We start from the raw sequence: 20,255 nt of genomic DNA on the forward strand, positions 1-20,255 counted from the left end.
CTGATCTGAGGAGTGAAATGCGGTTCCTGTGTACAACTGCCCCATGCTGCTGATCTCAGGAGTGTAGGGTAGTGCCAGTGTATGACTGCCCCATGCCGCTGATCTTAGGAGTGCAGTGCAATGACCCATGCTGCTGATCTCAGGAGTGCAGTGCAGTGCCAGTGTACATCTATCGCCGTGCTGCTGATCTCAGAAGTGCAGTGTGGTGCCATTTTACGACTGCCCCATGCTGCTGATCTCAGGAGTGCAGTGCACTGACCCATGCTGCTGATCTCAGGAGTGCAGTGCAGTGCCAGTGTACGTCTGTCGCCATGCTGCTGATCTCAGGAGTGGAGTACAGTGCCATTGTATGACTGCCCCATGCTGCTGATCTCAGGAGGGCAGTGCAGTGCCAGTGTATGACTACCCCATGCTGCTGATCTCAGGAATGGAGTACAGTGCCATTGTATGACTGCCCCATGCTGCTGATCTCAGGTGCAGTGCAGTGCCATTGCATGACTGCAACATGCTGCTGATCTCAGGAGTGGAGTACAGTGCCATTGTATGACTACCCCATGCTGCTGATCTCAGGTGCAGTGCAGTGCCATTGTATGACTGCAACATGCTGCTGATCTCAGGAGTGGAGTACAGTGCCATTGTATGACTACCCCATGCTGCTGATCTCAGGAGTGGAGTACAGTGCCATTGTATGACTGCCCCATGCTTCTGATCTCAGGTGCAGTGCAGTGCCATTGTATAACTGCAAAATGCTGCTGATCTCAGGAGTGCAGTGTACGTCTGTCGCCATGCTGCTGATCTCAGGTGTGCTTTGCAGTACCCAAATTCATCTGTAGCCATGCTGCTGATCTCACGAGTGCAATGCGGTTCCAGTCTACGACTGTCTCATGCTGCTGATCTCAGGAGTGCAGTGCGGTGCCAGAGTAAGACTGCCCCATGTCACTGATCTCAGGAGTGCAGTGCCAGTTGTTGCCAGAGTAAAACTTACCAAGATGGGAGGCAGGGCTTTTAGTACGGCAGCAGCCCGCCTCTGGAATCAGATTCCCCAAGAGCTGCGTCAGGCTAAAACGCTGCTGAGCTTTAGGAAACATCTCAAGACATGGCTTTTTGGCCTAGAATAGATGGCATCCATCTTGACCACCGGCTATTCGTTTTGTACTGTCCCATGTTATCAAAGTCTCTCAGCGCCAGGATACCCGTAGGGTGGCAGACTGCGCTATACAAAAGATTATACAATACAATACAGTGTACGACTGCCCCATGCTGCTGATCTCAGGAGTGCAGTACAGTGCCAGTGTACTACTGTCCGATGCAGCAGATCTCAGGAGTGCAGTACGTTGCCAGTGTACGTCTGTTGCCATGCCGCTAATCTCTGGAGTGCAGTGCCAGTGTACGAATGTCTGATGCTGCTGATCTCAGGAGTGCAGTGCGGTGCCAATGTACGTCTGTCGCCATGCTGCTGATCTCAGGAGTGCAGTGTGGTGCCAGTGTACGTCTGTCGCCATCCTGCTGATCTCAGGAGTGCAGTGCGGTGCTAGTGTACGACTGTCCGATGCTGCTGATCTTGTGAGTGCAGTGTGGTGCCAGTGTACGTCTGTCGCCATGCTGCTGATCTCAGGAGTGCAGTGCGGTGCTAGTGTACGACTGTTCGATGCTGCTGATCTCTTGAGTGCAGTGCGGTGCCAATGTACGTCTGTCGCCATGCTACTGATCTCAGGAGTGCAGTGCGGTGCCAGTGTACGACTGTCCGATTCTGCTGATCTCATGAGTGCAGTGCGGTGCCAGTGTAGTCTGTCGCCATGCTACTGATCTCAGGAGTGCAGTGCGGTGCCAGTGTACGACTGTCCAATGCTGCTGATCTCAGGAGTGCAGTACAGTGCACCACTGTCCGATGCTGCTGATCTCAGGAGTACAGTGTGGTGCCAGTGTACGTCTGTTGCCATGCTGCTGCTCTCAGCAGTGCAGTGCCAGTGTACGAATGTCTGATGCTGCTGATCTCAGAAGTGCAGTGCGGTGCCAGTGTACATCTGTCGCTCTGCTGCTGATCTCAGGAGTGCAGTGCGGTGCCAGTGTACGACTGTCCAATGCTGCTGATCTTAGGAGTGCAGTACAGTGCCAGTGTACCACTGCCCGATACTGCTGATCTCAGAAGTGCAGTGTGGTGCCAGTGTACATCTGTTGCTATGCTGCTGCTCTCAGCAGTGCAGTGCCAGTGTACGAATATCTGATGCTGCTGATCTCAGGAGTGCAGTGCGGTGCCAGTGTACGTTTGTCGCCATGCTGCTGATCTCAGGAGTGCAGTGCGGTGCCAGTGTACAACTGTCCAATGCTGCTGATCTCAGGAGTGCAGTACAGTGCCAGTGTACCACTGTCCGATGCTGCTGATCTCAGGAGTGCAGTGCAGTGCCAGCGTGCGACTGCCCCATGCTGCTGATCTCAGGAGTGCAGTGCCAGTGTACGACTGCCCGAAGCTGCTGATGTCAGGAGTGCAATGCTGTGCCAGCGTACGACTGCCCCATGCTGCTGATCTCAGAAGTGCAGGGCAGTGCAAGTCTACGACTGCCCCATGCTGCTGTTCTCAGGAGTGCAGTGCACTGACCCATGCTGCTGATCTCAGGAGTGAAATGCGGTGCCAGTGTACGACTGCCCTATGCTGCTGATCTCAGGAGTGAAATGCGGTTCCAATCTACGACTGCTCCATGCTGCTGATCTTAGAAGTGCAATGCGGTGCAAGCGTACGACTGCCCCATGCTGCTGATCTCAGGAGTGCAGTGCACTGACCCAGTCTGCTGATCTCAGGAGTGAAATGCGGTGCCAGTCTACTACTGCGCTATGCTGCTGATCTCAAGAGTGAAATGCGTTTTCAGTCTACGACTGTCTCATGCTGCTGATCTCAGGAGTGCAGGGCAGTGCCAGTGTACGACTGCCCCATGCTGCTGATCTCAGGAGTGCACTGCACTGGCCCATGCTGCTGATCTCAGGAGTGCAGTGCAGTGCCAGTGTACGTCTGCCGCCATGCTGCTGAACTCAGAAGTGCAGTGCGGTGCCATTTTACAACTGCCCCATGCTGCTGATCTCAGGAGTGCAGTGCACTGACCCATGCTGCTGATCTCAGGAGTGCAGTGCAGTGCCAGTGTACGTCTGTGGCCATGCTGCTGATCTCAGGAGTGGAGTACAGTGCCATTGTATGACTGCCCCATGCTGCTGATCTCAGGAGGGCAGTGCAGTGCCAGTGTATGACTACCCCATGCTGCTGATCTCAGGAGTGGAGTACAGTGCCATTGTATGACTGCCCCATGCTGCTGATCTCAGGTGCAGTGCCATTGTATGACTGCAACATGCTGCTGATCTCAGGAGTGGAGTACAGTGCCGTTGTATGAATACCCCATGCTGCTGATCTCAGGAGTGGAGTACAGTGCCATTGTATGACTGCCCCATGCTGCTGATCTCAGGTGCAGTGCAGTGCCATTGTATAACTGCAACATGCTGCTGATCTCAGGAGTGCAGTGCACGTCTGTCGCCATGCTGCTGATCTCAGGTGTGCTTTGCAGTGCCAGAATACATCTGTCGCCATGCTGCTGATCTCAGGAGTGCAGTGCGGTGCCAGTGTACGACTGTCCCGTACTGCTGATCTCAGGAGTGCAATGCGGTTCCAGTCTATGACTGTCTCATGCTGCTGATCTCAGGAGTGCAGTGCGGTGCCAGTGTACGACTGTCCAATGCTGCTGATCTCAGGAGTGCAGTACAGTGCCAGTGTACCACTGTCCGATGCTGCTGATCTCAGGAGTGCAGTGTGGTGCCAGTGTACGTCTGTTGCCATGCTGCTGCTCTCAGCAGTGCAGTGCACGAATGTCTGATGCTGCTGATCTCAGGAGTGCAGTGCGGTGCCAGTGTAAGTCTGTCGCCATGCTGCTGATCTCAGGAGTACATTGTGGTGCCAGTGTACGACTGTCCAATGCTGCTGATCTCAGGAGTACAGTGCCAGTGTACCACTGTCCGATGCTTCTGATCTCATGAGTGCAGTGCGGTGCCAGTGTACGTCTGTCGTCATGCTACTGATCTCAGGAGTGCAGTGCGGTGCCAGTGTACGACTGTCCAATGCTGCTGGTCTCATGAGTGCAGTGCGGTGCCAGTGTACGTCTGTCGTCATGCTACTGATCTCAGGAGTGCAGTGCAGTGCCAGTGTACGACTGTCCAATGGTGCTGATCTCAGGAGTGCAGTACAGTGCCAGTGTACCACTGTCCGATGCTGCTGATCTCAGGAGTGCAGTGTGGTGCCAGTGTACAACTGTTTCCATGCTGCTGCTCTCAGCAGTGCAGTGCCAGTGTACGAATGTCTGATGCTGCTGATCTCAGGAGTGCAGTGCGGTGCCAGTGTACGTCTGTCGCCATGCTGCTGATCTCAGGAGAGCAGTGCGGTGCCAGTGTACTACTGTCCAATGCTGATGATCTCAGGAGTGCAGTACAGTGCACCACTGTCCAATGCTGCTGATCTGAGGAGTGCAGTGTGGTGCCAGTGCACGTCTGTTGCCATGCTGCTGCTCTCAGCAGTGCAGTGCACGAATGTCTGATGCTGCTGATCTCAGGAGTGCAGTGCGGTGCCAGTGTACGTCTGTCGCCATGCTGCTGATCTCAGGAGTGCAGTGCGGTGCCAGTGTACGACTGTCCAATGCTACTGATCTCAGGAGTGCAGTACAGTGCCAGTGTACCACTGTCCGATGCTGCTGATCTCAGGAGTGCAGTGCCAGCGTACGACTGCCCCATGCTGCTGATCTCAGGAGTGCAGTGCCAGTGTACAACTGCCCCATGCTGCTGATCTCAGGAGTGCAATGCTGTGCCAGCGTACGACTGCCCCATGCTGCTGATCTCAGAAGTGCAGGGCAGTGCCAGTCTATGACTGCCCCATGCTGCTGATCTCAGGAGTGCAGTGCACTGACCCATGCTGCTGATCTCAGGAGTGAAATGCGGTGCCAGTGTACGACTGCCCTATGCTGCTGATCTCAGGAGTGAAATGCGGCTCCAATCTACGACTGCCCCATGCTGCTGATCTCAGGAGTGCAATGCGGTGCAAGCGTACAACTGCCCCATGCTGCTGATCTCAGGAGTGCAGTGCACTGACCCATGCTGCTGATCTCAGGAGTGAAATGCGGTGCCAGTCTACGACTGCCCTATGCTGCTGATCTCAGGAGTGAAATGCGGTTCCAGTATACGACTGTCTCATGCTGCTGATCTCAGGAGTGCAGGGCAGTGCCATTTTACGACTTCCCCATGCTGCTGATCTCAGGAGTGCAGTGCACTGACCCATGCTGCTGATCCCAGGAGTGCAGTGCAGTGCCAGTGTACGTCTGTCGCCATGCTGCTGATCTCAGGAGTGGAGTACAGTGCCATTGTATGACTGCCCCATGCTGCTGATCTCCGGTGCAGTGCAGTGCCATTGTATGATTGCAACATGCTGCTGATCTCAGGAGTATAGTACAGTGCCATTGTATGACTACCCCATGCTGCTGATCTCAGGAGTGGAGTACAGTGCCATTGTATGACTGCAACATGCTGCTGATCTCAGGAGTGGAGTACAGTGCCGTTGTATGAATACCCCATGCTGCTGATCTCAGGAGTGGAGTACAGTGCCATTGTATGACTGCCCCATGCTGCTGATCTCAGGTGCAGTGCAGTGCCATTGTATAACTGCAACATGCTGCTGATCTCAGGAGTGCAGTGCACGTCTGTCGCCATGCTGCTGATCTCAGGTGTGCTTTGCAGTGCCAGAATACATCTGTCGCCATGCTGCTGATCTCAGGAGTGCAGTGCGGTGCCAGTGTACGACTGTCCCGTACTGCTGATCTCAGGAGTGCAATGCGGTTCCAGTCTATGACTGTCTCATGCTGCTGATCTCAGGAGTGCAGTGCGGTGCCAGTGTACGACTGTCCAATGCTGCTGATCTCAGGAGTGCAGTACAGTGCCAGTGTACCACTGTCCGATGCTGCTGATCTCAGGAGTGCAGTGTGGTGCCAGTGTACGTCTGTTGCCATGCTGCTGCTCTCAGCAGTGCAGTGCACGAATGTCTGATGCTGCTGATCTCAGGAGTGCAGTGCGGTGCCAGTGTAAGTCTGTCGCCATGCTGCTGATCTCAGGAGTACATTGTGGTGCCAGTGTACGACTGTCCAATGCTGCTGATCTCAGGAGTACAGTGCCAGTGTACCACTGTACGATTCTTCTGATCTCATGAGTGCAGTGCGGTGCCAGTGTACGTCTGTCGTCATGCTACTGATCTCAGGAGTGCAGTGCGGTGCCAGTGTACGACTGTCCAATGCTGCTGGTCTCATGAGTGCAGTGCGGTGCCAGTGTACGTCTGTCGTCATGCTACTGATCTCAGGAGTGCAGTGCCAGTGTACGACTGTCCAATGGTGCTGATCTCAGGAGTGCAGTACAGTGCCAGTGTACCACTGTCCGATGCTGCTGATCTCAGGAGTGCAGTGTGGTGCCAGTGTACAACTGTTTCCATGCTGCTGCTCTCAGCAGTGCAGTGCCAGTGTACGAATGTCTGATGCTGCTGATCTCAGGAGTGCAGTGCGGTGCCAGTGTACGTCTGTCGCCATGCTGCTGATCTCAGGAGAGCAGTGCGGTGCCAGTGTACTACTGTCCAATGCTGCTGATCTCAGGAGTGCAGTACAGTGCACCACTGTCCAATGCTGCTGATCTGAGGAGTGCAGTGTGGTGCCAGTGCACGTCTGTTGCCATGCTGCTGCTCTCAGCAGTGCAGTGCACGAATGTCTGATGCTGCTGATCTCAGGAGTGCAGTGCGGTGCCAGTGTACGTCTGTCGCCATGCTGCTGATCTCAGGAGTGCAGTGCGGTGCCGTTGTATGAATACCCCATGCTGCTGATCTCAGGAGTGGAGTACAGTGCCATTGTATGACTGCCCCATACTGCTGATCTCAGGAGTGCAATGCGGTTCCAGTCTACGACTGTCTCATGCTGCTGATCTCAGGAGTGCAGTGCGGTGCCAGTGTACGACTGTCCAATGCTGCTGATCTCAGGAGTGCAGTACAGTGCCAGTGTACCACTGTCCAATGCTGCTGATCTCAGGAGTGCAGTGTGGTGCAAGTGTAAGTCTGTTGCCATGCTGCTGCTCTCAGCAGTGCAGTACCAGTGTACGAATGTCTGATGCTGCTGATCTCAGGAGTGCAGTGCGGTGCCAGTGTACGACTGTCCAATGCTGCTGATCTTAGGAGTGCAGTACAGTGCGAGTGTACGACTGTCCGATGCTGCTGATCTCAGGAGTGCAGTGCCAGCGTACGACTGCCCCATGCTGCTGATCTCAGGAGTGCAGTGCCAGTGTACAACTGCCCCATGCTGCTGATCTCAGGAGTGCAATGCTGTGCCAGCGTACGACTGCCCCATGCTGCTGATCTCAGAAGTGCAGGGCAGTGCCAGTCTATGACTGCCCCATGCTGCTGATCTCAGGAGTGCAGTGCACTGACCCATGCTGCTGATCTCAGGAGTGAAATGCGGTGCCAGTGTACGACTGCCCTATGCTGCTGATCTCAGGAGTGAAATGCGGTTCCAATCTACGACTGCCCCATGCTGCTGATCTCAGGAGTGCAATGCGGTGCAAGCGTACAACTGCCCCATGCTGCTGATCTCAGGAGTGCAGTGCACTGACCCATGCTGCTGATCTCAGGAGTGAAATGCGGTGCCAGTCTACGACTGCCCTATGCTGCTGATCTCAGGAGTGAAATGCGGTTCCAGTATACGACTGTATCATGCTGCTGATCTCAGGAGTGCAGGGCAGTGCCAGTGTACGACTGCCCCATGCTGCTGATCTCAGGAGTGCAGTGCAGTGCCAATGTACGTCTGTCGCCATGCTGCTGATCTCAGAAGTGCAGTGCGGTGCCATTTTACGACTTCCCCATGCTGCTGATCTCAGGAGTGCAGTGCACTGACCCATGCTGCTGATCCCAGGAGTGCAGTGCAGTGCCAGTGTACGTCTGTCGCCATGCTGCTGATCTCAGGAGTGGAGTACAGTGCCATTGTATGACTGCCCCATGCTGCTGATCTCAGGTGCAGTGCAGTGCATGATTGCAACATGCTGCTGATCTCAGGAGTATAGTACAGTGCCATTGTATGACTACCCCATGCTGCTGATCTCAGGAGTGCAGTGCAGTGTACGTCTGTCACCATGCTGTTGATCTCAGGTGTGCTTTGCAGTGGCAGAATACTTCTGTCGCCATGCTGCTGATCTCAGGAGTGCAGTGCGGTGCCAGTGTACGACTGTCCCATACTGCTGATCTCAGGAGTGCAATGCGGTTCCAGTCTACGACTGTCTCATGCTGCTGATCTCAGGAGTGCAGTGCGGTGCCAGTGTACGACTGTCCAATGCTGCTGATCTCAGGAGTGCAGTACAGTGCCAGTGTACCACTGTCCAATGCTGCTGATCTCAGGAGTGCAGTGTGGTGCAAGTGTAAGTCTGTTGCCATGCTGCTGCTCTCAGCAGTGCAGTACCAGTGTACGAATGTCTGATGCTGCTGATCTCAGGAGTGCAGTGCGGTGCCAGTGTACGACTGTCCAATGCTGCTGATCTTAGGAGTGCAGTACAGTGCGAGTGTACGACTGTCCGATGCTGCTGATCTCAGGAGTGCAGTGTGGTGCCAGTGTACGTCTGTCGCCATGCTGCTGATCTCAGGAGTGCAGTGTACGACTGTCCAACGTTGCTGATCTCAGGAGTGCAGTGTGGTGCCAGTGTACGTCTGTCGCCATGCTGCTGATCTCAGGAGTGCAGTGTGGTGCCAGTGTACGACTGTCCGATGCAGCTGAGCTCAGGAGTGCAGTACAGTGCCAGAGTACGTCTGTTGCCATGCTGCTGCTCTCAGCAGTGCAGTGCTGCACCAATGCTACAATAGTGCAGTGCCAGTCTACCGCCTTCTTGGAAGTCTTGGCAATGCTGGTACAGTTTCGTGTGTCGTAATGAAACTGTCTGTTTCCTTCAGTTTTTAAATCTTAAACATAGAAGAAAGGATTTCAATCGCTGCCTTTTGGAGCTAATTTCACGCCAACACTCATTTTACCAGCGAGTCGCTTCTTCATGGCTAAATACAATCCATGCAGTTTATCATCATTAGCTTTATAATTTCTAAAGCAGCAGCTCCCACTCTCCAGTTAAATTACAGGTGCAAAAACAACTGTAATTAAAACAAATAGAGAAAGCACAACTCTTTCCACATAGGATCAAAACAAAGACAACAGACTAACAACCACACGCCCTACACGCTGTAGCGTGCTGCCCATGTAGGCAAGTGCTTCAGCGCTCTACATAGTGGTAGTAAGCACTATATAAATGTTGAGATACAATACAATGTAATGCGGTTATATTTTAAGTACAGTAACCAATATCAATATTATTACATCTTTCATCATTTCACTGCGGAGTCATTATTATGTTACTTTCACCAAAGCTTATAGTTTGTATAGTAAGAGTTTGTAAGGAAATGCCTCTTTTTGCATGGTCACTCCCAAAGTTTTGTTCTGATGCTGCTGGTTTCTTGGCTCTGAGAGTGCGCTGAGGCCTGCTGACCAGATCTCGATGCCTGTGCCTGACCCTAAAACTGAGCATGTTTGAGTGGCTTATGCCCAGTTGGCTTAAGCGAGATTACTTGTAAGTCCCTAGTGTGTGGTAACCAGGGCCTGTAGGTTAGAGAGTCACCTTAGAGGCGGCAGCACTGGTTGTGCCACCCTGGGTGTGACAAATGTAAAACATGTCTCCCTGTCTGCCACCACAGACAATAAGAGTAGTGCTAACTCGAATTTGCCATTTAAAAGTACGGCAAGGCTCAAACCTCCCTCTGTAATATGTATAAGCGACCCTTATGGCATGTCTACCGAGCCCAAAAGGGGGGTGCAGCATATTTTGAAAGCAGAACATGTATTTTACCTGTTCTGACAGTAAACTTGTGAAATTGTAATTTTTACTGTGAAAGCACTTGGTAGCCCGTTGGTGAGTACAGAGTTGCACGCTGAACACTTCAGCTGTGCTAATTCCTGAATGTTGAGATCAGAGCTGATACTCTATGGTATGAAAGAACTTGTCACATTAAGCCTGACTTGATACTCAAGTCAAAATGAATGTAACTTGTTGCAGTGTGCAACTTTTCCCAAATTGCCCCTTTGTTGCCCAAAGCCTCCTTTGCCCTTAACGGTTGGGCACGGGGTCTGTCCCCGAGACAGCTTTCTTTCTGCAAACAACTACCAGGAAGAAACAATAGAAGCCTGTGCGGCAGAGCGGTGTTACTTTCCTCCTGCAGCAAGCTACACAGGTATTGGCCCAAAAAGCGAGCTTCAAAGGAGAAGCCACCTTTGAAGGGCAAATGGTGAACACTTGTGAGAGGGCTGCTCTATTGTTTTGTAGACAGGCTGGCTCTCTGGAAGGAGGGGGGAAGCCAGTTGCAAAACCGTATTTTTCAGGGGTCGTGTAGCTCCCTTTGTACCTACTCCTCAGGTTGGGCTAGGAAGCGTAGCACCTGTGTTGACCTTTCTGCAACCCTTCTGTGATGGCAAGAGTACTGTGCAGCAGCAGTGTATATATGTAGCAGTGCTGCCGGTCTCAGATCTGCGGTGAAGCACATGTGCTGGCTTGTCTGTAGCCGTGCTGCTGTAACTGGGGCAAGCAGCAGTATATATATGTAGCAGTGCTGCTGGTCTCAGATCTATAGTGAATCTCATGTGCCAGCTTGTTTGTAGCCGTGCTGCTGTAACTAGCCGCAGTATATATATATGTAGCAGTGCTGCCGGTCTCAACTCTGTAGTGAATTGCGTGTGCCAGCTTGTTTGTAGCCATGCTGCTGTAACTGCAGTGCAGCAGCAGTGTATATATGTAGCAGTGCTGCCGGTCTCAGATCTGAGGTGAAGCGCATGTGCCAGCTTGTCTGTAGCCGTGCTGCTGTAACTAGCAGCAGTATATATATGTAGCAGTGCTGCTGGTCTACGATCTGTAGTGAAACGCATGTGCTGGCTTGTCTGTAGCCGTGCTGCTGTAACTGGGGCAAGCAGCAGTGTATATATGTAGCAGTGCTGCCGGTCTCAGATCTATAGTGAATCTCATGTGCCAGCTTGTTTGTAGCCGTGCTGCTGTAACTAGCAGCAGTATATATATGTAGCAGTGCTGCCGGTCTCAACTCTGTAGTGAATTGCATGTGCTGGCTTGTCTGTAGCCGTGCTGCTGTAACTGCAGTGCAGCAACAGTGTATATATGTAGCAGTGCTGCCGGTCTCAGATCTATAGTGAATCTCAAGTGCCAGCTTGTTTGTAGCCGTGCTGCTGTAACTGCAGTGCAAAAACAACAGTTGATGGACAGAATGCAGAACAATGTCATACATTCACCCAGTACAGAGATCTGGGCCTAAATCCATCGTTTTTTTGCTCACCATGTCATTCCGTTTGAACCTAGCCATATGCAAATCAGTCTTGACCCTGTCCCTCATGGGAACAGTCCAGCCCGAACTGCCAAGCCAGGTCCTCCCTGGACTGGAAACAAGCATCCTAGGACCGGTTTCGGGGTTTCACCCCTCTTCAGCCAGGATAGCTTGATTCCAGTGGCATGGAGAGCACGGGACTGGGGTGGTGTGGTGAGCAAAATAACGATGGATTAAATCCAGATCTGTGACTGGGGGGGAATGTTTTGCCAATGTGCAACATTCCGTCCATCATCTTGTGTGTTTTGCTGTGCGCCCTATGTGGGAAGGGTATGCCCAGACGTGGGTCCCGTGCTCACTACGCCACTGGAGTAAAGCTATCCTGCCTGAAGAGGGGTGAAACCCCGAAACCGGTCCTAGGATCCTTGATTCCGGTCCAGGGAAGACATGGCTAGGCAGTTCGGGCTGGACTGGCCCAGGGTCGACTGATTTGCACATGGCCATGTCTGAACTGGAGTGGTGTGGTGAGCAAAATAACGATGGTTTAAACCCAGATCTGTGACTGGGGGTGAATGTTTTGCCAATGTGCAACATTCCGTCCATCATCTTGTGTGTGTAACTGCAGTGCAGCAGCAGTGTATATATGTAGCAGTGCTGCCGGTCTACGATCTGTAGTGAAGCTCATGTGCCGGCTTGTCTGTAGCCGTGATGCTGTAACTGCAGTGCAGCAGCAGTGTATATATGTAGCTGTGCTGCCTGTCAACGATCTGTAGTGAAACGCATGTGCTGGCTTGTCTCTAGCTGTGCTGCTGTAACTGCAGGGCAGCAGCAGTGTATATATGTAGCAGTGCTCCAATCTCAGATCTGTAGGGAAGCGCATGTGCCAGCTTGTCTGTAGCCATGCTGCAGTAACTACAGGGCAGCAGCAGTGTATAATGTAGCAGTGATGCCGGTCTCAGATCTGTAGTGAAGCGTATGTGCTGGCTTATCTGTAGCCGTGCTGCTGTAACTGGAGCAAGCAACAGTGTATATGTGTAGCAGTGCTGCCGGTCTCATATCTGTAGTGAAGCGCATTCCCCGGCTTGTCTGTAGCCGTGCTGCTGTAACTGCAGTGCAGCAGCAGCGCATAATGTAGCAGCGCTGCTGGTCTCAGATCTGTTGTGAATCGCATGCGCCAGCTTGTTTGTAGCCGTACTGCTGTAACTGCAGTGCAACAGCGGCGTATAATGTAGCAGTGCTGCCGGTCTCAGATCTGTAGTGAAACACATGTGCCGGCTTGTCTGTAGCCATGCTACAGTAACTGCAGTGCAGCTGCCGTGTATATATGTAGCAGTGCTGCCGATCCCAGATCTGTAGTGAAGCGCATGTGCCGGCTTGTCTGTAGCCGCGCTGCTGTAACTGCAGTGCAGCAGCAGCGCTTAATGTAGCAGTGCTGCCGGTCTCAGATCTGTAGTAAAAGGCATGTGCCAGCTTGTCTGTAGCCCTACTGCTGTAACTGCAGTGCAATAGCAGCGTATAATGTAGCAGTGCTGCCGGTCTCCGATCTGTAGTGAAACACATATGCCGGCTTGTCTGTAGGTCATGCTGCAGTAACTGCAGCACAGTGGCAGGATATATATGTAGCAGTGCTGCCGATCCCAGATCTGTAGTGAAGCGCATGTGCCGGCTTGTCTGTAGCCATACTGCAGTAACTGCAGTGCAGCTACAGTGTATATATGTAGCAGTGCTGCAGATCCCAGATCTGTAGTGAAGCGCATGTGTCGGCTTGTTTGTAGCCGTGCTGCTGTAACTGCAGTACAACAGCAGTGTATATAGCAGTGTATATATGTAGCAGTGCTGCCGATCCCAGATCTGTAGTGAAGCGCATGTGCCGGCTTGTCTGTAGCCATACTGCAGTAACTGCAGTGCAGCTACAGTGTATATATGTAGCAGTGCTGCAGATCCCAGATCTGTAGTGAAGCGCATGTGTCGGCTTGTTTGTAGCCGTGCTGCTGTAACTGCAGTACAACAGCAGTGTATATAGCAGTGTATATATGTAGCAGTGCTGCCGATCCCAGATCTGTAGTGAAGCGCATGTGCCAGCTTGTTTGTAGCCATGCTGCTGTAACTGCAGTGCAGCAGCAGCGTATATTGTAGTAGTGCTGCCGGTCTCAGATCTGTAGTGAAACGCATGTGCCAGCTTGTCTTTAGCGTTGCTGCTGTAACTGCAGTGCAACAGCAGTGTATATATGTAGCAGTGCTGCCTATCCAAGATCTGTAGTGAAGCGCATGTGCCGGGTTGTCTGTAGCCATGCTGCAGTAACTGCAGTGCAGCTGCAGTGTATATATGTAGCAGTGCTGCCGATCCCAGATCTGTAGTGAAGCGCATGTGCTGGCTTGTTTGTAGCCGTGTTGCTGTAACTGCAGTACAGCAGCAGCGTGTAATGTAGCAGTGCTGCCGGTCTCGGATCTGTAGTGAAGCGCATGTGCCGGCTTGTCTGTAGCCGTGTTGCTGTAACTGCAGTGCAGCAGCAGCGTGTAATGTAGCAGTGCTGCCGGTCTCGGATCTGTAGTGAAGCGCATGTGCCGGCTTGTCTGTAGCTGTGCTGCTGTAACTGGAGCGAGCAGCAGTGTATACATGTAGCAGTGCTGCAGGTCTAAGATCTGTAGTGAAACGCATGTGCCAGCTTGTCTGTAGCCGTGTTGCTGTAACTGGAGCAAGCAGCAATGTATATATGTAGCAGTGCTGCCGGTCTCAGATCTGTAGTGATACGCATGTGCCGGCTTGTCTGTAGCGTTGCTGCTGTAACTGGAGCGAGCAGCAGTGTATATATATATATATCTATAGCAGTGCTGCCAGTCACAGATCTGTAGTGTACCGCATGTGCCGGCTTGTCTATAGCCGTGCTGCTGTTACTGCAGTGCTACAGCAGCGTATAATGTAGCAGTGCTGCCAGTCTCAGATCTGTAGTGAAACGCATGTGCCAGCTTGTCTGTAGCCGTGCTTCTGTAACTGCAGTGCAGCAGCAGCGTTTAATGTAGCAGGGCTGCCAGTCTCAGATCTATAGTGAAACGCATGTGCCGGCTTGTCTGTAGCCGTGCTGCTGTAACTGCAGTGCAGCTCCAATGTATCTGTATGTAACAATGCTGCCTGTCTCAGGTGTGTAGTTGTTATGGCAGGGTTTTTGGCTTTATTTAGCAGTGATAATAGATCATTATTCTTGCTCGCATCTAGTATAGGCATTCTTAGCCTGTGTTGGCCCTTTTAAGCCCTTTTTCCAGACCTAGAAGAGGATAGCTGCTTAATATGCCTTTATTCTTGACCTTAACCTGTCTATTGCCTATTGGCTTTGACATATTAGACACATTGGTATGGTTTATGTAGGTATTCTGACAGAGCTGAGGGGCATTTATCCCTTTCAGGCCTACAGGCCTAGAGCTAGAGGGACTCCATCTTGATGAAGCTGAGAGGCTTTTCAGGGCAAAGGCAAAGTTTATAGTTAAGGCTGTTTTTCACTTGGAAGGAACCGGTCTGGGCCAGCCCTTATCGGTAGGCTGTATTATTCTCTGTGTAGAAGACACAATAAAAGGCCGGCCGGCTGGGAAAGTGTCCTTGATGCGAGGTGATGCAGAGACCCGGTGGGCGGCGGGCTGATGGCTGGAACTTTCCATGAGGAAACAGCATTCTATATCAGTGAAGTGCAGAGGCGGAGTCAGTCAGTCAGTCAGAGGGCAGTCGAGGAGAGAGTCCAGCAGAGAGGAGAGCAGTGGAGTGGAGTTGGCAGAGAGAGAGAGAGAGAGAGACTTCAATCTGGAGAAGAGCTGAGTTGAATAGTGAGCTGGAACTGAAGGAAGCAGTCAGAAGCAGTTGCTTATCAGGAGGAGGTGTGAATAGCTGGAGTCTGAAGTAATGCCTTTTAGAAGGGACGGAGGAGAGATCGTGGACTAACCTATGGGAGCAGATGGAGTTAATTGGACATTGGCGCAGAGACAAAGCGAATAAGATAGTAGAATGAACGGTGATCAGAGCGGCAGGAACCATTAAGATTGAAGACGCAAGGTGGAGAGACAGTTCGTGTGGGGGAGAGGAGTCCAGAGACAGAGCGATCAGCGCAGAGGTGTACCCAAGAGTGCAGGAGAGAGAGAGAGCATGAGATGAGCCAAGGCACAGACGAGAGAGGAACCCAGATGACAGCTAGAACAAGACTTCACACTAATCAGGTGATATCGCTTTCATCACATTAGCTACACTTAATCTTTTCCCTTTCAGCGGAGTGTTCCTGTTATGTGTAATCCTTCTCTTTTAAGTAGTGTGTTCTACCTATAGCCTTTGTTAGATTTGTATTAATGTTTATATTACTGTAATAAATGACCCCCAGTTTATAACAAACTGGTGTGTAGCCCCTATTCTTGTTCACTGAAGGTAAATGAAGCTCCTAGGTGAGCACTAGGCGCGTGAATGGATGAGTAATCCCAATCAGGTAAGTGGTGATCACATAAATAGGGAGTGAGTGGACCTTTGATGCCAAGAGCAGGTAATACACAATAATCTGGACCCACATTCAAAGTTATTATTGTAGTTTCATCCCGAGTAGACAGCTGAGATAATATCCCAATATATATATATATATGTATAGGTGTTCATAGGAATGTGGTCGTCGTTGATATGCGGCGTTAATGAGAGCGCTGGGGAGGATTACCAGCGTGTAGGACTGCCGGATTGCAGCCCGTGTATAAGTGAGAGCGGCGGGAGGGATACCGCCGTGTAGGTTTCGCAGGATCGCGAACGATTTGGAAAAGGGAGCATTGGGTTCTGCAGGCCCGTGTGTAGCAGATCTGCCCTAGGGTAGAACGGTCTGGGTCAGGGTGGCCGCGAGACCAACTGATGTGAATAAGTGTGGTGTAGGGTATGGATATCCCTAGTAATCAGTGAGTATTCTTAGTATCCCTATAGATTTAGTGGTGTTCTTAATAATATGAGCTTGTATATTGCGAGTTCCCTATCCTCAGGTAGGTACCAGGTGCCTGGATATAGAGGAGTCCTGAGGACGGAAGGTGAGTACGTTTTGGCTGGGTCACAGGGGCCCCTGGGGGCTGATCCCATCTAAACAGAAAATCCGGCCATTACAGTAGTGCAGCGCATATCCCGAATTGCATGTAGCAATGCTGGGTAACTGCAGCCACCAGTGTGTCTGTATGTAGCAGTGCCACCGGTGTCAGGCCTGTAAAGCAATGCTGACATGCTATTGGTTCGGATAGTACACAGAACGTTGATCACAGGTAGGAATGGAAAGAACATGTTGGAAGTGTTTGACCCCCTTTCTCTGCCCACTGCAGGAGACTGATGATTACCGGTACCTGGATCCCAAGATGCTGCGCGGCAGTGACAGGTGAGTCTGTGTATGTTGCATTACTTTTCTCAACATGTACTGGAGCAGCAGAAGGCTGTAGATATGGTTGAAGGGATCACAGCTCCTAATGTGTTAAGAATGGTACGCGGTAGCACTGTTCACTCTCACCTGGGATTGGCTGATGGGAATGCAATGGAGGCTTCTCTGCCAGAGTATACATCACCCAGCCACACCCTCTGCCTAAGAAAGACGAGGCCATGTCCACACTTACAGCCCTAACTGCACAACTTTGAGAACTCTCTGACTTGTAGATGCATCGCTTCCTATAAAGGCTCCTTTCAAACCACGGCCAGTGGTTGATGCGCATGGATCTTTCATTAAGACACTTTTCCAAGCCCAAAAGTTGAGAGGATGGGTAGAATAATGCACAGTATGTGAAACCAAAAGAGCCACAAGCTGAGCAAGCGGTGGTATCAGGGGGCTGTGTTTTAAGGGTCTGACCTAAATCCCCTCTGTACTTTTCTGGTGTTGACGACATACACTTTGGCTAACAGTAAAGCTGTCTGTAGCCAGACTTAAAAACGATTTCTATAAATGAGGACATTTTCCTCCCACTTCACCTAAATCAAACTGGAAAGACCAAGTGAAGAACTCAGACTTCAACGCCATTGTTCTGTGAAACCAGGCTAGATGGATGAGTCCTAACTCAGAAAATCACCCTACCGTGGACCAGTTTGGGTCCTTTACATACTCACTCCACGTCCGTTCTAGACCCTAATACCCGCTAACGACTCGCTCCATACCGATTTCAAAGCTATTCCATAACCCCACCAGACCTGCTCCATAGCCACTCCAGAGCTCCTCCATACCCACTCCAGGCCTGTCCATACCCACTCTGTCCATACCTACTCCATACCCACTCCAGACCTGCTCCATACCCACTCCAGACCTGCTCCATACCAACTTTAGACCTCTCCATACCCACTCCACACCTGTCCATACCCACTCCAGACCTGCTCCATACCCACTACATACCTGTCCATACACACTCCAGAAATACTCCAGCCCTGCTCCATACCCATTCCGGCCCTCGGCCAAACCCACTCCGGACTTTCTCCATATCTACTCTGGGCCTGCACCAGACCAGCTCCATACCCACTCCAAACACAGTGCTAGGATGACAAAAGCCTTGGCGCTCTGAGGCTACTTTTTCAAACAAGGGTTCCAAACTCGCAGGTGCTCTCTGTAAACACCAGAACATTCACTTCTTGTTGGTGATTGTTATTGGTGTTCATAGGGTACGTTTCAATCACCAGTGTGGTCCTGGAGTTCTTTCTGCCTTTTCCGAAAGTTTAGAGCCAGAGCTTGCATGTGTAGTTGGAAGGAAGACTTGACTGGTCGATGCTCCAAGGAGCACTTATAAGGGCCGGTGGTTGGAAGGAAGGTTTTAATGGTCGATGCTCCAAGTAGCTCTTAGAAGGGTGGGTGGTTGGAAGAAAGGCTTCAATGGTCAATGCTCCAAGTAGCTATTAGAAGGGTAGTTGGTTGGAAGGGAAGCTTTAATGGTCGATGCTCCAAGGAGCTCTTAGAAGAGTGGGTGGTTGTAAGAAAGGCTTTAATGGCGAATGCTCCAAGGAGCTCTTTAGGAGGGTAGGTGGTTGGAAGGGAACATTTAATGATCGATGCTCCAAGGAGCTCTTACAATGTTGGGTAGTTGGAAGGGAAGCTTTAATGGTTGATGCTCCAAGAAGCTCTTAGAACGGTGGGTAGTTGGAAGGGAAGCTTTAATGGTTGGTGCTCCAAGAAGCTCTTAGAAGGGTGGGTGGTTAGAAGCGAAGCTTTAAAGATCGATGTTCCAAAGAGCACTTAGAAGGGTGGGTGGTTAGAAGCAAAGCTTTAATAGTTGATGCTCCAAGGAGCTCTTAGAAGGGTGCGTGGTTGGAAGGGAAGCTTTAATGGTCAATGCTCCAAGGAGCTCTTAGAACTGTGGGTGGTTAGAAGCGAAGCTTTAAAGATCGATGTTCCAAAGAGCACTTAGAAGGGTGGGTGGTTAGAAGCGAAGCTTTAATGGTTGATGCTCCATGGAGCTCTTAGAAGGGTGGGTGGTTGGAAGGGAAGCTTTAATGGTTGATGCTCCAAGGAGCTCCTAGAAGGGTGGGTGGTTGGAAGGGAAGCTTAGATGGTTGCTGGACGATGGAGCGCTTGCAGTCACGGACATGGCCCAGCGTGCTTGTCTAGAGAAGTGTGTAAGGTGGAAATAGCACTTGTGTGCATTTCTGGTGAAGGTGGTTGGTCGTCTTACATGCCAAAAGTACATCCTAGTCCCTCAAGAAACCAAAGACTGGACCACAGATTCCCAACATCAAAGCTTCGTAAGCACTAAGATGGGCTATTTGAGAGAGCTGTAGAAAAAGGGAATGAGCCCATGAGTCCCATGAGTCACTTGTATTTCCAGGTGACTGTATTGGACCGTGAAACATTTCCTGTCACTTGACTTCAATGTGTGTTGCAGGTGCAGAGGCAAACAGGCCCTTAGAAGGTGCACTGGAGGGGGGAAAGATGCGACCCCACACACATCCTCCTGCAAGCGGGTGCAGCCACTCGCTGCACCTGTTTGCAGTGGGATCTCTATTCTCTCTTTAAAGTGAAGACAGCTGCCACCTGTACTGTGAAACACGGAACGGCTGTAAGCAGCTGCTCCGTCTTTTACTGAATGTGCTGCCCCCACAGCAGGCATGAGATCGCAGCTTCTCTCGGGCAGCGCATTCATGATAATAGGGCACACTATCCCGGGCCTGTGCTAGGCGCATCTTTTCAAAGGTGCACTATGGTGCAAGCTGGCACACTGTGCCTTGTATATAATATTGGCCCTGAGCCTGTGTTTTGAACATATCCTTGTCCTGTGTGAATGTAAGTGTAGAATCTCTGTGACGGGTTCCTGGGCCCAAATGATTCACACGGTGCACTGTTCCAGTTACTCCATGGCACACCTTTCAAAAAGTGTGACTGGTGCAACCCAGGATAGTGCTCCCTATTATCATAAATGTGCTGCCTGCCGGACACCAGTGAATTTGTGCTTGCCCGGGGTGCAGCGCATTCAGTGAAAGACGGAGCGGATGCTTAAAAGCCGCTACATGGTTCAGAGCCGCCTGCATTTTAAAGAGAGGACAGTGTTCCCACTGCAGGCAGGTGAAGTGAGTGACTGCACCCGCCTGCAGGAGTGTCAGTGGGGTAGTCCATGGGGCCCTCTTTCCTCCTCCAGATGTCTGCCATAAGGGGGCGTGCTCACAGTGCACCTATAAAGGCCTGTTTACCTCTGCGCCTGCATCTGTAGTCGGGTACGGATGCAGAGGTAAATAGGTTCCCTCTTGTGCATCGGGCTATGTCCCCATGCAAGTGAGGGAACACCCTCTCAAGATAGCGCTGGCACGCATGTAGCTCCAATGCTATCAGTATTACAGAAGGGTCTCAACAAGCATCTGTGGTTCCTTCTGTAAAACCATGGTGCCCAGGGGGCACACAGC

At 51.4% G+C, this 20,255-nt stretch overlaps 1 protein-coding gene across 1 annotated transcript in view; it reads left to right on the plus strand.

The window, feature by feature from the left end:
- The window catches only part of SCFD1 (sec1 family domain containing 1), an 836,081-nt gene that overhangs the window by 716,768 nt on the left and 99,058 nt on the right, over positions 1-20,255 (plus strand). The window contains exon 21 of the mRNA XM_085627369.1: positions 16,718-16,770. Within this exon, the coding sequence (XP_085483495.1) occupies positions 16,718-16,770 (53 nt within the window). The remainder of the gene's footprint in view (positions 1-16,717; positions 16,771-20,255) is intronic.

Source organism: Triturus cristatus, chromosome 9, assembly GCF_964204655.1.
Source record: "Triturus cristatus chromosome 9, aTriCri1.1, whole genome shotgun sequence".
Taxonomy (NCBI): domain Eukaryota; kingdom Metazoa; phylum Chordata; class Amphibia; order Caudata; family Salamandridae; genus Triturus; species Triturus cristatus.